This window comes from Festucalex cinctus, chromosome 19 (genome assembly GCF_051991245.1).
Source record: "Festucalex cinctus isolate MCC-2025b chromosome 19, RoL_Fcin_1.0, whole genome shotgun sequence".
Taxonomy (NCBI): Eukaryota; Metazoa; Chordata; class Actinopteri; order Syngnathiformes; family Syngnathidae; genus Festucalex; species Festucalex cinctus.
The window spans coordinates 2,630,695-2,649,558 of record NC_135429.1 but is presented as its reverse complement, the minus strand read 5'-3'; the positions used below and the strand labels follow the sequence as shown (position 1 = coordinate 2,649,558).

Sequence of the window (18,864 nt, the reverse complement as noted above, 5' to 3'; positions counted from 1 at the left end):
TTTAAAAAAATGCTTTCAATTTTATTTCTTCAAGATAGTTTGCATATATATATATATATATATATATATATCAACATGTTTGAAAATACGCATTTACTTTGTAAGGGTGATGAAAATAAAATATTGTATTATTTGAAAATAGTAATTTACAAGATGTATATAAATTATTGAATACATGTAAAAACATTTAGATTAAACACGAATACACAAAATAAAAAATAAAAAAATCGTTACAAAAATAATGTCAAATTTTACATTCAAAATTAAAAATGTAACAAGACGATATTGTGTCGTCATCGCAGTTTTAGAGGGCGCCATCTACCTTGCAGTTCTCTCCGGAAGTGACGCACCTTCCATTTTGTGGCCAATCGACGCTGGTGGCACTCTTTTCGAACGTTATTTCGCTGTCTTCCGTCGCTCGTTTACGCGACATTGACTGGCCGAAACACTCACTTCTTAGTTTAAGCAAGCTACGAATTACGTGGATACAAAGAACGTTTGGTAAGGTTTATATCTTTTAGTCTAAATTAGCCGTTTTGAAGGCCGTTCGTCGTAACGTAAGCTGGTTCAGAGTAGCTGCTGTTCCTTCGGCCATTTTGAGGCTCCAAGTTGTGTTTTGTTGGTCGTTGGAGCCGTTGGGATTCGTTTAAAGTTGTCTTTTATTGCTTCTGAAGACCTAGTCATGGTGAGGGAACGGGTCGCGAAAATGAGCATCCAGCCCGTTCTGGAAGCGATAAAGGACAAAGTGAAGCAGAAGCGAGACAAGCAGCTGTCCCGGGCCGCGGCGCAAAGCAGGACAACATCGAGACTCGCCCACAAACACGCCAGTAACGTCCCCATCTTCTTTTACATTACCTTGTGATATTTATTTGTTGTAATGTGACAACTGTTAAATTAACTTCTGCTGTTTACATCGTATTGTTTTTGACAGTGTTATTTTTGTCATGAACGTCTCTGATTAGTCAATCGCCAGAACGATTTAACGGCTACTGCGTGAACGGCTACTTTAACCGTTATTACGGTTGGCCGTGAAGTGTAGGCTGCTGGGATGCTTTCACCACCACTCTTTTCTCGAAGTTTTCATTTTTGTTTTGCCACCTAAAATAGGCAGTTATCGGCGTTACCAGGCTAACTTTGCACCGTTTTAATAAAGCCATTGTCTTCTTCTACTTCTTGAAATGTGGGGAAAATATATACATTATATACTTGTATGAGTTTGATAAGTTATAATTTATAACACATTTTTTATTATAAAATTCTATATTCAAGGATATTAAACCAGAGGTGCATTTTTGCTGTAATTATTGTGAATTGTTCTTTTAAAAAATAAAAAATTGTGCCAGTGGTTACCTTTTTGGACAACTTGACAACTTGAGTAGCTTTTAGGTCTGTTTTAAAAATAGCTCACCAGTGATGGGCTGACTTACTAAGAAAGATTCAAACAGAAGACGAATGGTAACATTTATTTAAAAAAATAAAGTAAATAAATGTTTCTTCTGTATCAAATATTTTATTTTGTTTAAAAATAAAAGTTTTTTTTTTTTAACTCAAATGTTTCAAAAAAGATAATTTTACAGCTGTAATTTACTAATTTTAATACTATGATGCCACCCTATTTTTTTTTCAAACTCTTATGTTATGAATATTTTTGTTTTCCTTCAGTCCTTTATCAACGCATCCTTTTTTTTTTTTTTTTTTTAATTTTTTTGTGCTAATGCCTTACACAGTATTAACCCTGTCTGCGTCGTCGTCGTCGTTGCGGTCATTAGGCAGCATGGTGGCAGGCAGCATGCTGACAACGCTGCAACACAACAACCGTGCGCTGGCTTTGGCGCTGCAAGCGGAGAAGGCCAAGGTGAGACAAGCTGACGCCATCAACGGCCAGCTGCGAATGGAGCGGCACACCCTCCTCCTGCATCTGTTGGCGCTCAAGAGGAAGCTCCAGAAGCAGCAGGCCCCCGCCACCTCCTCCCCACTGGTAACCGTCGTCGACATCATCACATCATGAAGCATGTTTGCATCGTCGGAGCATCTGTCCATGTGGTCCTTTGATTCAGGTTCAAGCGTCGGCGCTGCCCGTGGAAATGGACGTAGCGTCACCAAGGTGCAGGTTACCTTTCTATTAAGTGTTTCATGTCAATTTGAATAAAAAAATGTAATGCTGTCAGTCTTTGACAGCTCTAAAACAATGTCAATTTTCTAACAATGCTTGCTTGGGATTGTGTAGGAAAGAAAAAATCAGCGAAGGCAAGATTTGCGAAGTCTCCCCCATTTGTGCAGGTACACACTATGAAATATTATGCAGATTTATGCAAGTTGGCTTAGTTTATCTAAGTGAGTTTATATTTGTGTGTGCAATAATACAAGTCAGTCACAACTAGGGGTGCTCAAAAAAATAGATTCTGCAATATATCGCGATGTTACAGCTTGCAATTCTCGAATCGATTTTTAAGCATCCATTTTTGATGGAAAAATATACAACACATCTTACTTAGGGTTAGGATTCACACCTTAAGCGTGGAAGAATGTTATATTAATGGAACATTAAGCCTTAATATTTTATTTCAATGCTGTTCAAACATGAAGCAGATTAAAACTTGTTTGTTAAATACAGTAGCTCACAGTTATAAAGACTGAAGTTTCAGATAAATAAATACATGTTCATACAAATCTTACAGTGTTCATGTACAAGTTGCCTGAATAGTATTTTCTAAATTTGAGCAAAAAATCGCAACAATCGACTTATAAATTCATATCGGGATTAATCTGTATCGAATCGTTACCTATGAATCGAATAGTCAGGCACTAGGCAATTCACACCCCTAGTCACAACCTTTGACTTTGTGTTGCCCTAGTCACAACCTTTGACCTTGTTTTGCCAGAGTCTTCTAAAATGGACGTCCAGCATGGCCATGTCCAAACGGTTTTGCCGCCTCCTGTGATAGCGAGGCAAAAACACAGTGACAGAGCACAGAAGAGCAGGAGGCGGTCCGACCGCGTGCGCTCCATCAGCGAGGGGATGTCGGGAGCATGCGTGGCGGAACCCGCCAAGCAGCGGGAAGAACCTTGGGAGATTTTGAAGGCACATCTGGACAATGGTGTCTGCACGCAAGACCCAGAGCCACCTGTGAACACTCGCAAACGCGGCCACCATCAGCCCAAGGAGCCCGCTCGTAAGCCCCCCGAGCGAGCCCCCCTCAAAAAACCCTGGGAGAACCCCAAGCGAAAGGTGCGATCCAAGAGCCGGGAGTGCCGTGTGCCAGCCCCCAAGCACCTCAACACCTCGTTGGGTTTCAACGACACCTTTGATTTTGACTGCGAGGAAGCCGTGCACCTCACGCCCTTCAAGGCCAAGCCGGAAGACCACCCTGCAGGCCCCGCCCTGAATACCCCGGCTCCGGACGCCGGCTCGCCTTCGTCGTCGCCGTCCTCCGCGTCAGAAGACAGCCTGTACCTGCCAAAGAAAAAGGCCAGAAGGGGGCACGCTTCCCCTGAGACCACCAAAGTCATCATCACCCGACGGGGGCAGCACCCCGACAGGAACACGAGCATGCCAAAATCTGGTCAGCATCCACATTATGACGCACGATTTATGTTGTCATTTGATTAAGTATGCGTACATTCACCCTCACAGTGTTGACGGCGCACGAGTGGCAGCAGAAGCAACAGCAGCAGCAACCCAACGAGGAAGTTGATGCTGGCCAATCAAGTGTCTCAAGCGGTTCTCACCTGAGCGCAACACGGCAAGAAGGTCAGTTGATTTTCATGGAAACGTTCTCATGGCAACAGTGTAGGGCTGGGCAATAAATCAAATTAATTAGATACATCATCATGTTAAAAATCAAATTGTTGAAAATTTGCTTAATCGTGAAATCGAGTTTTGCCTTCTGGATTATTAAAAGCTGTTGTACCTACTTAGTATGTTTTGTTGCATCCAATTTTTTTGTGAGTTGTAATTTTGCACAAGTGGCAGAATGCTGGATGGGTGATTTACAAGACATGTTTTCAATAGGTACCAATTACATAATTGTGGCATTTAAGCACAAATCAGTATACATTGCTGTTATCTGAACATTTTGCTCAGGAATTATTTTTGAATAAATTATATTAAATAAATGTTTGCAGCATATCCTGCGACCCTTGTGAGGAAAAGCGGCTAAGAAAACGGATGCAAATGTCTGTGTGGAATGTCCATGCACACATGCAACATGCAACATGGTGCTGGGGCGGCAACGCTTCGGTGCAAAAATGTTGCGTTGACAACTTGACATATTTTTGTGGTCAACTAGGCGATTTTGGCCAGCCTGAAGGTGTCACTAAAGTCACATATCGCTGGTGGCAGGCCCAAACCTCCGACATAAAAATGTGCAAATCTGCAGTTAGTCCACTTTTTAAAACACTTTGTGAGAAGAGCAGAAAAGAGTTTTGGAACCTGGATTGAAAAGCATTTACACTTTATAGGGGTGTTTTTGAATCGTTGTTCATTCATATTATTCACTCTGATGAAGGATACCCACAAACCGGGGGGACCGTGTGACACACAAGTACAGAAAAAAAAATCTGCTTTAAAAGATTTTTATTTTGGAGGGGCGTCTTCTACACTTAAGAGTTTGTGGATGTGTGAATGTATGTCTGTATACCAGGGTATTGTAGTTTTGAAATGTTTCATTTTAGTTTGTTTTTATTTTGTTTTGAGTTTTGTTTTGTTTGTTTGTTTTTTTTAATTTAGTTTTCGTGGTGATTTTGTTAGTTTTTATTAGTTTTAGTTATTCAATCAATGCTTAGTTTTAGTTAGTTTCAGTATTAGTTTTATATTTTATTTTTTTTAATGTGTATTACTTGCGACGTCATCTGAAGTTGCTTTTTCTATTGGCTGCTGCTAGATGACGTCGCTTATGTGTGACACACTTTCAAATGTCCTTATTGAGAGTAATATAAAAACAAATCTACTTGAAACATTATTTAAAATCATCCACAAAGGCTCATGCATTAAATTTAATTACCAAATACTAAAACGGACATTTTATGCTATACTTATTGTTAGTTTTAGTTAGTTTTTGTTTTTCAAAAAGCATTTTCGTTTGTATTTGATTTCATTAACAAATTATTATTTTTTTTGTTAACTAAAATAACCTTGTTATATGCACATGAACTTCTACATGAAGTTTGACGGACTTATGTTGATGAATCATTTGTCTTAACAGAAGCGCCGAGGTATGACGTGGTGGACGGCGCCAGCATCGAGGCAGAAGTTGACATGGCCATCGATGAGGTCCTCTCGCGTCTCGGGGACTCCATCTGCCAAAGTCAGTCCCCGCTTCCTCCTCCTTCGTCGCGAGCCGGCCGCCATGTGGCCATGCGCAAGAAACGTGCGTCCTCCGCTCCTAATATATATCCAAATAGTTGTCCACTAGGTGCTAGCTTAGCATTAGCGCTCTTCTCGTTTCCTCCCGGGAATCACCATGTGCACCTCTCCTCCTTTTCTCTGGCCCTGCCGATCACGTCTCCAGGTGGCCTCGGCGGCTCCGTCCCGCACGGCGTGAGCAGTCTGACGCCGGGGCGTTGCCACTCCAGTCTATGTGACGTCACCAATCTGTTGCCTACAGCCGGCCACGACGGCTCCCAAACGACACGCCCGTCCACGCCACTGCAGAGGAGAACGCGCCGCAGCACCCAAGCAGTGGACTACAGGGAGCCGTCGCTGAACGCGTACGTTCGCCCGATTTCACAGTCAAATGAATTGATTTTCCAATCGAATGTCTGTCCGTTAACGTTTTTATTGATCAAACAACGCAGTGTGAAAAAGATGCTTATATGTTGATTGAGTGATGTCTTCTCTTCCCAACAGGAAACTCCGGCGTGGCGACAGATTTACTGACTTGAAATTTCTCCGGGCAAGCTCACCGATTTACAAGACCAAGTCGACAGGCAGGAGGTCTCGGGCAGCCGACGACAAGCTAGACAAATATAATGAGCCGTTTGTCAGCTGCCGTTAACACTGTCAAGTCAGTCAGTCAGTCAAGTCAGGCTCTAAACTTTTATTTGAGTCATTTCGGATTAGTTTTTGTGTTAAAGTACTTTAATTAAAAACATATTAAAATTTCAGTAGCTTTTTTTTTTTGGAATATAAATTGAGTGTATTAAAATGAGTAGCTTTTAAAACAATGCATGTAAATCATTTTGTCATAAAATGTCAAATGGGCTGTGCAAAATTAATCTTTTTCCCGCATTACAAGAAACGAGCATCTGGTTTCACAACAACACAAATATGCTATTGTCTGATATAAAATTACTCGTAATGTAAATGTTACTTGTAGAGAGACTGGACACTTAAAAGATGCTCAATAAACATGACACTTTTTTTTTTTTTTTTTCCCCAACAAGCCTTTTTCATTTTATTCCGTCTATAAAAGCGACTAATACTGCGTCATTAAAACCAACTGTACAATGAGGGGCCTCTTAAAAAATGTTTTGTTTTTTTCCTCTCTCTTCTTAATACAAAACAGAAAAACTACATAGTATTGCACAAAGTATAAAGTTGTCAATCTCTATCTGCAGCACAAATATCAGAGAAAAATAAATTAAGACTGAATTGAATTGGTTAAACAGCAGTCAAATTGTCAGGAAAGGAAAATGCTGGAGTTAAAAGAAGAAAAAAGTGCAATTTTTGATAGTCGCGCGGCTGCCCTACATGAAAGAAAATCCACCTTATGTACATTTTTCATTCGCGTAGAGCAAAGGGTTAGGGGGTGGGTTAGCGGCTTCCGCTGCGTTTTAATTTGGCAGGATGCCGACGCTACTTGTCGATGAGGCCTGCCTCCTTGATCTTGGTGTAGAAGAACTTCTCGAGTAGGTTGGCGCACTTGTAGTACTCGCTCTCGGGTGGGTTGTACTCGCGGCAGTTGGTGAAGACGCGCTGCATGTCGGCCATGAAGAGCTTGCGCGTGGTGTAGTAGCGGCTCTTCAGACGCTCGCTCATCGTCTTCAGGTCTGACGCGCGCCGTGCATCGGAACAAGTTGATGTCAGGTTTAAAAAAAAAAAAAAAAAAAAAAAAAGGACAAACTCCTTATTACACAAAATGATTTTCTGTACGTGCATTTAAAAATGACAGTCATTTTTAAATTGGCTTGTTAAGCAAGCTTAAAAAATACCTTACTATAAAAGTCAGTAAAAAAAAAAAAAAACTAAACTAAATCTTACCAGATATCATGCCATTACAAAAATGCCTTAGGACAGGATTATGTTTTAAAAAAATTAGCATCCAAGCATGCATGTTGTTTATACAAAACAATCTGTACTATGCATGTTACTCCAAGTTATTCTTGTCATATTTTGTTACAAGTGTAAAAAAAAAAAAAAAAAAATACACAAGTTGATTTAAAAAAGGCTTTCAATATAGTTTGTAATGATTTTTTGCCTTACCCTACATAATTCCAGGTAAAAATGCCTTTTATTTTTTTCTTAATTAAATACTATCTTTTTTTTTTTTTTTTTTTTAAATCTTGACCTACCGTAATTATTTTTGAAAATGTCTCTATGCGACAAATTTTTTAAATGCATACACAAGAGACTCACCCATGGGGAAGCGGATAACTTGGTAGTATCCCGGCGCCTCAGTTTTCTTGACAGGTTCCATGAAGGGCCAAGCGTTTTGGTGACTCTGACAGAAGACGAGACCGCGCCGCCAGTCAAGGATGCGCGCACGTGTACGTAACATGTAAGCCACATGCATGTAAAAGTCACCTTGACGTGCTGCAGAATGTTCTTGAGCGCGCCATACAGCTGCTCAGGGTCTTTGGCGTCCTTCCTGCAGGGGAGAGGCGGCAAGGTCAAGCCCAAGGTCACCAAGCGCGACTGGGCGCGCTTAACTCACCCTTTGGCCAGCGGCTTCCATCCGGTTTCACCTGTGGAACGTATCACAAGAGGGGTCAAACGAGGGACGACGGCAAGCGAGGGGACAAAAAGGACGGAAGGACGCACGGATGCCGGGGATGCTTTCGATGGGAATCTGCCGGACGCCGTCCTTGAAGCACGAAAGGCCCGGGTAGACTTTGCGGATCTGGACCTGCTTCCTCTCGATCAGCTTCTTGATGATCTGAAAGCGGCGGGACACGTAAGTTCGTTGCAATCTCAAGTGCATGCTCTCGCACACAATCCTCACTCTTCAAACTCACATTTGCTCACACTTATAAAACACTACTTTGAAAACCTGAGCCTGATTGAAAACCCTACCTGTAGTTTGAAATCCCCCTTAGAAACCATAACCTCAGTTTAAAACCTTATGTTGAAACCCTAACCTTGATTCAAAACCCTATTTGGAAACCCTCAACCCACTTTAAAGCCCCTCATTAAAACCTTAAGTCTACTTTAAGACCATAATTGGAACCTCTACCCACAGTTTAAAACACTGATTTGATACCCTAATTAAAAATCATAACAGTTTAAAATAGGGCTGTGCATTTCATTGAAATTCAATTACAATTTCAATTACACTCCACAATTACAAAATTGGCATAATCGTGAACAAAAATAAAAGATAATGAATGCTAATTTTGAGTTGTTTATATGTATATATTTGCACTTTTTTTTTCTTTATAATAATAATAAAAAAAAAAAAACTAATAAAAATCTTGTTTGGTCCAAAAGAAACTTGAATATTGTGTTTCACGAAATGTATTTGTCTTAATACTTTTTACGTTTAAACATTATCTTGATCGTCCTAATCGTGATTTTAATTATTATTACCAAATTAATCGTGATTAATATTTACTTCATTATTGAGCAGTCCTATTTTGAAACCGTAACCTTTTATTTTATTTTTTATTTTATTTTTTTGTAATTATTTATAACTTTTCACACTTTTACAGATGGGTACAATTCACACAGGCCAAAATATGAATGTCATCAGTAATCACTCCATTTAAAAAAAAGGAAAAAAAAAAATCCCATCCAGAAAAAGCGGTACATTTTATCATGAACATCAGGGAGTGACCGTATAATTATTTTCAAATTATCCTAATTCAAAATTAAATCGGGCTTTTTGATTTGATTTGAATGTACCTTAACCATTTTTCCCAACAAGTTTCAAACCAACCGTGATTCTGATCTACAAATGCTGTTTGGCCTTTCATTTTGTAAACGTCCATTATTAAATCGCAGCATGGTGAAAACCATTTTCTTTGTTTTATATATATATATATATATATATATATATATTTTTTTTTTTTTTGCTTACCCTTGCTTTAGTTTAAAACTTGATTTTGAAAGCCTCACACTCACTTTTACATACTCTCTCATGCTTGCTAGTTAGCACACATCCTCTTGCACGCACGCCCGCACACCTCTTTCTGCTTCTTGATAATGACGGAGAACTCGGTGTAGGGAATGCTGGGGTTGAGCTCGCAGCCCATGAGCGTGGCTCCCTCGTAGTCCTTGATGTAGCCCACGTACTTGGCTTTGGGCACCTTGATGTCCTTGGAGAAACCCTGGCAGAGGTCACAGCGCGGTTAGCGACCCTTTTTCGTCAAGGAGCGCGATCGGCGGCCGGTCGGCTATAGGCTACCTGCTTCTTGAAGTACCCGATGGCGTACTCGTCGGCGTAGGTCAGGAAGTTGAGGATGTGGTGCTTGATGTGATACTCCTTCAGGTGGTTCATCAGGTGGGTGCCGTAACCCTGCAATCACCACGTTCGGAGTATGCATGGAGCGCGCCCGGCCGCGTGCGTTAAATGAAGTCCACGTAACGCGAGTCCGTCTCACCTTGACCTGCTCGTTGGACGTAACGGCGCAAAAAACGATCTCAGTGAAGCCTTGGGAGGGAAACATCCGGAAGCAGATTCCGCCGATCACGCGGCCGTCCTTGATCAGCGACAGCGTCTTGTGCTTCCTGTCCCAAGTTATTTTAGTGAACAAAAACTACCGAAAAAACTAACATTCAAAAAACAATTTCGTTAACAAAATAAAGTAAAACCGAAAATGCTTTTTTAAAAAACGAATACTAACTGAAACTGCATTTTATGTTTACAAAACTACAACGAACTATATTTATTGCAAAAAATTACCTTTAGTCTTTGGTAATGAATTTAATGCATGAGCCTTTGGGGATGATTTTACATGTGATTTTAAGTCAGTTTATTTTGATATGAACTGGAATAAGGACGTTTTGAAAGTGTGTCACACAGAAGTGACATCTAGCAGCAGCCAATAGAAAAGCACCAAAAGAAGATGTTGCTGCCATGCTGTTTTTTAAATATTGCGCAGAAGTAATAGACATTTTTTATAATCTAAAACTCATGCTGAAACTAATTAAAACTAAGCATTTAAGCATTTAGCAAAACTAATAAACTAACAGAAACACCCTGACAACCAATTAAAACTAGGGATGCACGATAATGCTATTTTCAACAGATAATGATAAACCAATAATTTAGAAGTGCCGATGTCGATAACCAATAAGTAAGCTGATAATTATTTGCAAAATTAACTTGAAGACAAATATACATTTGAGTCCTATTATAAGTCTATCAAATACATTGAAACATAAACTTTGCACAATGTTTCAATGTATGTAAAGCACCGGGAAGGCGGCGGCACCTTACGGGTCAAAGACGAGCCGCGTGATGTACTCCTTGGGCATGCGCGGCAGCTGGTGCGAGAAGACGTTCTGGAGGCCCACCAGCCACATGAGGATCCGCTTGTTGGGCTTTTGGTGCAACGAGTTGCCGATGACATGGAACTCGATCACGCCCCGGCGCTCCTCCAGCCGCGCCGCCTCATCGCGCGCCGAGTGGGCCGACAGCAGGCTGGTCTGATAAGCCCCCCAAAACAAAAACAAAAAAGTATTCGATAATATCCTATAAACGGCGCCCCCTTCCTGCTCACCTCCGGGATGGCGGCGGGGTCCGCGATGGTGGCCATCACCTCGTTGATGAGCTCCATGGGGATGTCGCCCACCACCCTGGGCCTCTTGATCTCCTCGTGGAGGAGGGGCTCCGACGGCTTGCGCTTCTCAGCCGCTGCTGCAATCAACAACAACAAAAACATGCAAACTGGCAACACGTTGGCAAAGGCGTACAGAGTGCTCGATTTGATACCGTACCGGGACTTGGCTCGAGAACCGTCGACGTTTTCCTGGCAGGACTGACGGCGCCGCTCAAGAGGTCCACGCACGACGCTGGGCTGATGCTGTAGTATAAGGGCCTGGCCACCGGGGGCGCACTGACCACTAAGAAAATACAGTTCAACAAGTACTTGCGTATTTAAATATGTAAACTTGTAGACTAAGTGCTAAAAACATTTTTTTTCCCATGCACAAGTAAAAATAATAAATAAAAATAAGCAATTGGCTTACATTATACCAATATTTTTGAAAATAATAGAAGTAAACAGTTTTAATTTTATTTTCTATTTATTTATGTATTTATTTATTTTATTTTATTTTTTTAAATGTGCATTACTTGTGCGCAATATTTAAAAATCACTATGGGGAGCGACGCCATCTTTTGGTGCTTTTCTATTGGCTGCTGCTAGATGATGTCACTTTTGTGTGACACACTTTCAAACGTCCTTATTCCGGTTAATATCAGAATAAATCTACTTAAAACATTATTTAAAATCACCCCCAAAGGCTCATGCATTAAATTAATTACCAAAGACTAAAACGAAGGACATTTTTGATTTAGTTATACTTAGTTTTAATCAGTTTTGTAAACATAAAATGTAGTTTCAGTTCGTTTGTTTTTTAAAAAGCATTTTTATTTATTTTTTATTTTCTTAACAAAATTGTTTTTTGACTTGTCATTTTAGTTTTTTGTTAGTTTTAGTTAAGTAAAATAACCTTGTTGCAAACATATTAAATTATAAAAAATTAACAATAATAAAATGTTTACTGACTTTAAAAAAAAATAATCTTTTTTAAAAAAAAATTTTTTATCCATGGTAGTATGGGGAAAAAAGTTTTTAGCATTTAGCCTACAAGTACATTTGAATGGACTGCAAGTTGCATATTTTGTTTGAAATCATTTAGCTTGAAACTCATTTTAAAATAAGCAATTATGCCACCTAGTGGCCAGCTTGCATTCTTGCGTGCCCACATGGCCCAGTGATTGGAACAGGTGCGTTGGCTGGGAGAAAAAGCTTGATGGGGAAACTTGGAGGCGACTTTTGTTTTGATTGATGCTAAATGTTGACATTTTGACCAACTTGTCACACAGACACGACCAAAGGCAGCAAATGGACGCAAGGAGAAGCAAGTGGCACAGAGACTGAAGTCATCGAAAAAGTAAGTCAAACAAATCTTTGCGTTGCCATTTTGCCAAGTCAAGTTGAATGTGGATCTTGTTTAGGCTACTACAAACGTTGACAAAGTCACAATGCAAAATTTTACAATTATAGGCTATTACAATAACTGGGAAGGAATTAGGGCTGGGCAATAACTCAAATTAATTTGATTAATCATGATTTTAAAAGTCGAATTGTTACAAATGATCTAAATCGTGAATTGGGGGTGCATATACTATAATTTTTTTATAAATCAGCATTTATAAATAAAAATATATATTAACTAATAATATTCATAATAATAAATAGGGGTGTTAAAATCGATTTGGCAATATTTACACCACGCTATTCTCGAATCGATTCAGTAGGTGGCCAAATCGATTTTTAAACATCCATTTTTGATGGAAAATATTCAACAAAACATCTTTCTTGAGGTTAGTGTTCATACCTTAAGCATGGAAGAATGTTATATTCATGAAAAATTAAACCTTAATATTTTTATTTCAATGCTGTTCAAACATGAAACAGATCATAACCTGTTTGTTAAATCAGTTGTAAGACTGAAGTTTCAGATAAATAAATAATACATTTTCATACAATTCTTACAGTGTACAAGTTTACTGATTAGTATTTTCTGATTAGTATTTTCTACATTTGAGTAAAAATAAACTGCAACAATTGATTTATGAATTTGTATCAGGATTAATCGGTATCGAATTGTGAGCTATGAATCGTGATACGAATCGGATCGTCAGGTACTAGCCAATTTACACCGCGAATAATAAATAGGGATGTCACAATAAGGGCAATATCGTGATATCGTGATATGAAAACTGCCACAATATCGTCGTCGTCCTGTTCACAATATTTAAAAGGAACACATCTGTTAAAAAAAAGTCAGGTTAATTTCCATTTGTGCAGTTCTAGCACCCTCTAGTGGCTAGTTTATTAGTGCAATTTAATTTTCATTTGGGATGTTTTGGCCTTCTATGTTTAAAATCTATGCTAATTGTTAAAGGGGAACCTAATTTGTTTGTGAAGCGATCAATGTGTGCTTGCATTACCAAGTACGTGCCTCAATATTATTAGCGATTGTAGGTGGTTTATATGCATTGATGCTGTGTACAAAAGCACTATTTTGTGCTTTTTTTTCTTTTTCTTTTTTTAGTATGAGCTCTTTTTTACAATATTGTGATCTTTTTTAAATCTCGCCAATGCCCCCACAATATCGTGATAATTATCGTATCGTGATGTTTGGATATTGTTACATCCCTAATAATAAATATTAAAAATATATATATATAAATTAATGAATAATTATTTTACAAATTGTGCACAAGTTGTGAATGTTATGTTTATGTAAATGTATTTAAAATCGGTATACAGTATTATATACTTTTTGTTTGCACAGCAATTGTTGGGTTTATTACATTGTTTAAAATCGATTACAATTGTAATTGTCCAGAATGACTTAAAAAAAGAAAAAAGCTGTTATTCTTTGGCTCGAGAAGGAATTTATTACTGGATTGCAATCTGTCATTGAATTACCACATGCAAACGTTTCGATTTATTTAATTGTGCGGCGTGTGTAAAAGGACAAATACAATTTGTTGCGTTTTTGTGCCGCGCGACTCACCGGTATGGACGGGAATTTGCCCCCCGGGTGCCCCTGCCAAGAAGTCTTGGGTCCAAATGGGGGAGCTGTGGCTGTAGACTTCCTCCTCCAGCATGGACAAGAACCTGACCACAAACAACAACAAGCCAACCGACGGTCACCAAACAGACGGACATCGGGCCCGCACGACGCTTTTCTTTTTGTTTTTTTTGTTTTTGTTTTTGTTTTGTTTTTTGCATTTGTATTTGCAACTCTGACTTGGGAAAGTGCGTGAGGATGAGCGTCCGCTTCTCGGGCGGCAGCTTGTCCTTCTCCTGCCTGGCCTGCTCCAGCAGCTGCTTGCGCATGACGGTGAAGACCGAGCGCAGCAGCGTGCGGCCGAAGATCTGCGTGGTCTCGTAGCGCGGCAGGCTGTCGCAGAACTGGGGAACGTTGCAGTAGCACAGCCACCTGCGATGCCCGGAAAACAAAAACGCTTGACACGCATGCGTGGAGCTCGGTGTTTGGAAGTAGTAGGGATGCGACGATATCCAAACGTCACGGTATGATATTATCACGATATGAAGGTGCCACGATACTTTAATTATCACAGAGGTTGGCGATACAAAAAAGGTCACAATGTTGTAAAAAAAAAAAAAAAAAAAAAAAAGAGCTCATAGTAAAAAAAAAATAAAAAAAATTGTATTTTTGTATATTACAACAATGCATAAATCTGATCTGACCATTAGCATGAATTTTAAACATATAAAGGCCAAAACATGCCTTATGAAAATTAAACTGCACTAAAACACTAGCCACCAGAGGGTGCTAGAACTGCACAACTTTAAATCAACCTGACTTTTTTTTTTTAACAGATGTGCTGCTTTTAATATTGTGAAATTGTGAAAAACGGCAATATATTATGGCAATCTTAATATTGTGACATCATGATATTGTCGTTAGCGTTACATCCCTAGTAAGTAGGACTGGCTATCGATTCAAATTTCCTCAATCGATTCCATTTCCATTCACAGAGTTCAGTTCGATTTGATATTTTCACCCCCCCGGTTGTACCTGGTGTAGTTGGCCTTGTAGCCGGCCATGTCGTCATTGGGGAGTCGCTGGCGCCTGTGCGACGGCGTCTCCAGCTGCCAGTAGTTGATCTGGTTGAGGAACATCTTGGCCAGCTCCACTATGGTTTGATGCTCTTTGGACGGCAGGTGGCTGAATTTGTACTGCACAAAGTTGTTGACGCCCTGACGGCGGGGGGGACCACAACGTGCGCACAAAAAAAAATAAGCGCGGGCCGATTGGCTGGGCTTCGCGTCGTGTGACTATACCTGCTCGATGCTGAGCCTCTCGAAGGGCGGACTCTCCTGCGCTTCTAGCGTGGGCTTGCCCATCTGGAGGATGCATTTCCTCAGGAGCTGAAATAAATTAATACTTAAATAAAAAAACAAAAAACTTTTTTCCTTGAATAAATGTAACTTTTGTTCCATGGAAAATCTCACATTTCTTTATAAAATAACTACAAAATCTCAGCAAAAAAAAAAAAAAATATTGTCTGTTTGACTTTCTCAGATTAAAAAATAATAATAAAATTTTTGCCTTTTGCCTCTCATTTTCATGTAAACTCCTAATTTTTTCCCCCTTAAATAAAACCACTCCCGAAAAAAATAAAAAATAAATTGCTCTTGTCAGATTAGGACTTTTTCTCGTATCAGTAAATTTGCAATGAATAGTAGTAGAAGGAAAAAAATGTCTGACTTTTCCCAAAAATGTTCCCTTGAAGAAATGACTTTTTTTTTTTTTTTTTTTTTCCCATAAATAAGATTTTCAGAAAAAAAAAATCTTTGGAGATTTTGACTTTTCTCCCCAATTAAACAATTACCTCAAAAGCTAAGAGACTTTTAAAAAATATATATATATATATTTATTTTATATTTCTTCCTCAAAGAAAGTTATTTTTATTTGGAAAAATGCACAATTTTTAGAGGGAAAAAATAGCAGTTGATGCTGGCGATAAAAACGAAAAAATATTTTAAATAAATATTTAAAAATATTTAAGATATTTGTAATTATAATTATAAATAATATATATATATAAAAATAAACAATCTTGAAGCGACGTTTTTGCACGAGAAACGGGGGGGTGCTTACTTTGAAGAGTGAGAAGTAGACCTGCTTGGTGTCGGCGTCCTCCTCCTTGTGCACGCACGTGTACAGGTACTCCACGTCCAGCACCATGCCCAGCAGCCGGTTGATCTCGTCCTCGGGGACGCGCTCCAGGTGGCTCACGTGATCCCCTGCCAACCAAAAATAATCAATCAAACGTTCGTAGTCACATGACAGATTTGTGTGAGGTCGCGGCGCAACCACCCAAAGCGTGCGAGCAGCTGCGGCAGGGCTGGCGCAGGTTGCCGGCGACGGGCTGCTGCTGCTGCTGCTCGCTACGAGGCGGCGTGGGCGGCGGGTTCTGACTCTTCCAGCCGTTGCACTTGCACGCGCCCTCCGCCTGCTGGCAAAAACATCACACAAAATGAAAGCGGTTGCAGTCGAGCCCCGTACTCATATTCTCAGATATAATTTTTCGTATTTATTTTTGTAATTTAATCTAGGATTTATTTTGTTCTAAATAACCCCATTTTTTTTAAGAAAACACATTGAAGGTTTATTGGAGTTTTTGAAGAAAATTGGGGGTTTAAAAAAAAAAAAAAATGGTCCTACCCGAATGCATTTCAGTGGGCGTTTTTTTTTTTTTTTTTTTTTTGTAAATAAACCAAATTTTTAAACATTCTTAACGAATTGTGATTGTTTTTCTCGGATAAACACTTATTTTCATTGGATTAACTCAAATTTGTCCTCCACGCAAAATAAATTAAACATTATATTCAAATTGCAACTTTTTTGGGATAAATAAAACTTTTTTCATGAATAAATGCAACTAAATGTCATAGGATTTTTTTTCATGAATAAATAAAACGAAAACAAAAAAAAACTATTGCCTTAAACTAAATACAACTTAAAATCCTTGGATTTCTTTTTATTGAATAATAAATTAAAAAATGTTGAGGAAAAAAAACATGAAACCTTTGTTCTTGTCGGATTATTTTGTTTCCTCAAAGATATTTTTCCCTAATAAATACTTCAATCTACGGAGAAAAAATACTTTATTTTGTTATATTCCAACTTTTCTTCCATTTATTTTTTTTTCTTTAATTAAATGCAACTATTTCCTCATGGAAGTGTCCAGTTTTTTTTTCAAGAGAAAAAAAAAAAAGTACATTTAACTAAGTAACAATGTAAAAAAAAAAAAAAAGTTTTTCTGGTAAAAAAAAATAAAAATAACTGAACATACTTTTATACACAACTTCAAAAAGCGTATGTAGTAGGATTGGAAATATGTAAATTTGTTGTGATTGTATTGTATTGCTGTCCATGTTTTATGTTATGTTTCTTTCTATGAAGAGCTTTGTGACAGCTAATGCTGTTTGAAAGCGCTATATACTGTAAATCAATAGATGACTTGACTTGACTGTACAAACTGCCCAGTTCCTATGAAAAGTTCGACTTTATTTAAAAAAAAAAAGAAAAATATAAAACACTCTGCCAATTCCATCATAAGTTGACTACGACCTTTGTTGTGTGTATCGATGCAAGAAAGTATATTAGCAAGCGTTGAGTGATGTTTCTATTTTGCGGCTGTGCAACATGTTGCGTCCTGTCAGTTGTCAGGCGAGAGATGCCTTGTGCGCATGCTCTTGGAAACAACAAACTCCGCCCCCTTCCTCGCCTTGCCAGCAGCTGTCAGCCTGTCAAAACAAAGGCCGCGTCTGGGGGGGAAAAAAATAATAATAATAACTCGAACTAATAATGAAACTCCTGACGACTCAAGGCCATGTTATTTCTTATTTGCGTATAAGACGCAAGAATGCAGTCCAGTTCATTTTGTCAATGTTTACACCCGCCCCCTTGTACAACGAAGCCCGCAGAAGGAAGGCCCGCGTTGGGAAGTCTGATCCAAACCATGAAAATTTTTATTTTTTCTTACCTTACGCTGTTGCGCAAGGGTGCATGCAAACGTGCAGCCGAGTAATGGCTTCCACCGATTTGCAGCCAGCGCGGTGGCGATTTAAGACAACAAAATGCCCCAAAAGCAACGACAAGTCAAGTCGCCTTGGGGGAGGCTTCGCGATGATGATAATAATAATAACAACACAGATCCCACCTTGCAGGACGAATAGACCCCGAGCTTCTCCAGCTTCTTGGGGCGAGGCGACGAGCGGAGCTGCGCCTTCTTGACGCTGATCCGCGCCGAACCTCCTCCACCTCCGGCGGCGCCGGAGCTCTCTGCGCCGCCGGGGCCCGGAGCGGCCGGAGCCGAGCCCGCGGCGCCGATGGCCGGCGAGCCCTGCTGAATCCCCGCGCTGTCGGCCATGGCACCTCAGTCTCAATCCCGACGGAGGGGGAGCGAAACCACCCCCCCTCCTCTCCCCCTCCCGCCCCCCCCCCCCCCCCAGGTGCTGGCGGCGGTGGTGGTCGTCCACCGGGGGACCGAGCGCGTCTGTCGCCGCCGTCCCCGCGCTAGTCCGCCAGCGGAGGAGGAGGATCAGACATGGCGCTCGTCATTCTTTTCCATGTCGGGAGCGCGCTGCCATTTCGCCGCCGCTGGGGGGCGCCGCCGCGGCGAGCAAGCCGAATGTGCAGCCGTTGGCAGCCGCAATTGCCTCGCTTGCTTTTTTGGACAAGCGGCTCAAGGTCAAGCTGGCTCATGCACGTGACCCCCCCCCCCCTTTTAAACTATTTTACAAAAGGAACCAATATAGATTAAAAAAAAAAAAAAAGAAAAGAAAAGAAAACGTTTATGTAGATTTATCAAATACAAAAAAAATCTATATCAGATGCTTTTCAAAGCATTTTCCCCAACCCAGAATTGTATTGTTTTTGAACAATAAAAACATTGAAACAATCATTCACTGCATTCAAACTCA

At 39.9% G+C, this 18,864-nt stretch overlaps 2 protein-coding genes across 4 annotated transcripts; one reads left to right on the top strand and one right to left on the bottom strand.

Annotated features, from left to right (window-relative positions):
- Window positions 1-312: 312 nt before the first annotated feature.
- Window positions 313-6,289, top strand: sgo1 (shugoshin 1). Of its 2 annotated transcripts, none has more exons than XM_077507274.1 (10): window positions 313-501; window positions 675-827; window positions 1,770-1,978; window positions 2,058-2,104; window positions 2,228-2,280; window positions 2,883-3,563; window positions 3,635-3,751; window positions 5,205-5,369; window positions 5,607-5,709; window positions 5,849-6,289. In XM_077507274.1, the coding sequence occupies exons 2-10, from the start codon at window positions 683-685 to the stop codon at window positions 5,994-5,996; spliced, it is 1,668 nt and encodes a 555-aa protein (XP_077363400.1). In that variant the 5' UTR covers window positions 313-501; window positions 675-682; the 3' UTR covers window positions 5,997-6,289. The 2 variants fall into 2 exon arrangements, with proteins under 2 accessions (XP_077363400.1, XP_077363399.1); XM_077507273.1 differs by having other exon boundaries at window positions 315-501; window positions 5,511-5,709.
- kat2b (K(lysine) acetyltransferase 2B) lies at window positions 5,758-18,581 on the bottom strand. 2 transcript variants are annotated; one of them, XM_077507271.1, is made up of 18 exons: window positions 18,102-18,581; window positions 16,253-16,388; window positions 16,034-16,179; window positions 15,214-15,300; window positions 14,948-15,129; window positions 14,153-14,344; window positions 13,916-14,019; window positions 11,099-11,224; window positions 10,882-11,018; window positions 10,599-10,807; window positions 9,760-9,886; window positions 9,564-9,674; window positions 9,343-9,486; window positions 7,982-8,096; window positions 7,875-7,905; window positions 7,745-7,808; window positions 7,577-7,661; window positions 5,758-6,990 (listed from the first exon to the last, which is right to left on the bottom strand). In XM_077507271.1, exons 1-18 carry the CDS (start codon window positions 18,309-18,311, stop codon window positions 6,797-6,799), a joined length of 2,400 nt encoding a protein of 799 aa, XP_077363397.1. In that variant the 5' UTR covers window positions 18,312-18,581; the 3' UTR covers window positions 5,758-6,796. The 2 variants fall into 2 exon arrangements, with proteins under 2 accessions (XP_077363397.1, XP_077363396.1); XM_077507270.1 differs by having other exon boundaries at window positions 16,253-16,391; window positions 18,102-18,580.
- Between the last annotated feature and the right edge of the window lie 283 nt (window positions 18,582-18,864).

Excerpts from the sequence above, each read along its gene's own strand:
- sgo1 (XM_077507273.1), top strand. The coding sequence starts at position 683 with ATGGTGAGGGAACGGGTCGCGAAAATGAGCATCCAGCCCGTTCTGGAA. Across the intron at positions 828-1,769 it reads ACTCGCCCACAAACACGCCA|GCAGCATGGTGGCAGGCAGC; the intron begins GTAACGTCCCCA and ends TGCGGTCATTAG. Across the intron at positions 2,105-2,227 it reads ATGGACGTAGCGTCACCAAG|GAAAGAAAAAATCAGCGAAG; the intron begins GTGCAGGTTACC and ends GGGATTGTGTAG.
- kat2b (XM_077507270.1), bottom strand. The coding sequence starts at position 18,311 with ATGGCCGACAGCGCGGGGATTCAGCAGGGCTCGCCGGCCATCGGCGCC. Across the intron at positions 16,180-16,252 it reads CAGCTGCTCGCACGCTTTGG|GGGATCACGTGAGCCACCTG; the intron begins GTGGTTGCGCCG and ends TTTGGTTGGCAG. Across the intron at positions 15,130-15,213 it reads AGAGGCTCAGCATCGAGCAG|GGCGTCAACAACTTTGTGCA; the intron begins GTATAGTCACAC and ends CCCCGCCGTCAG.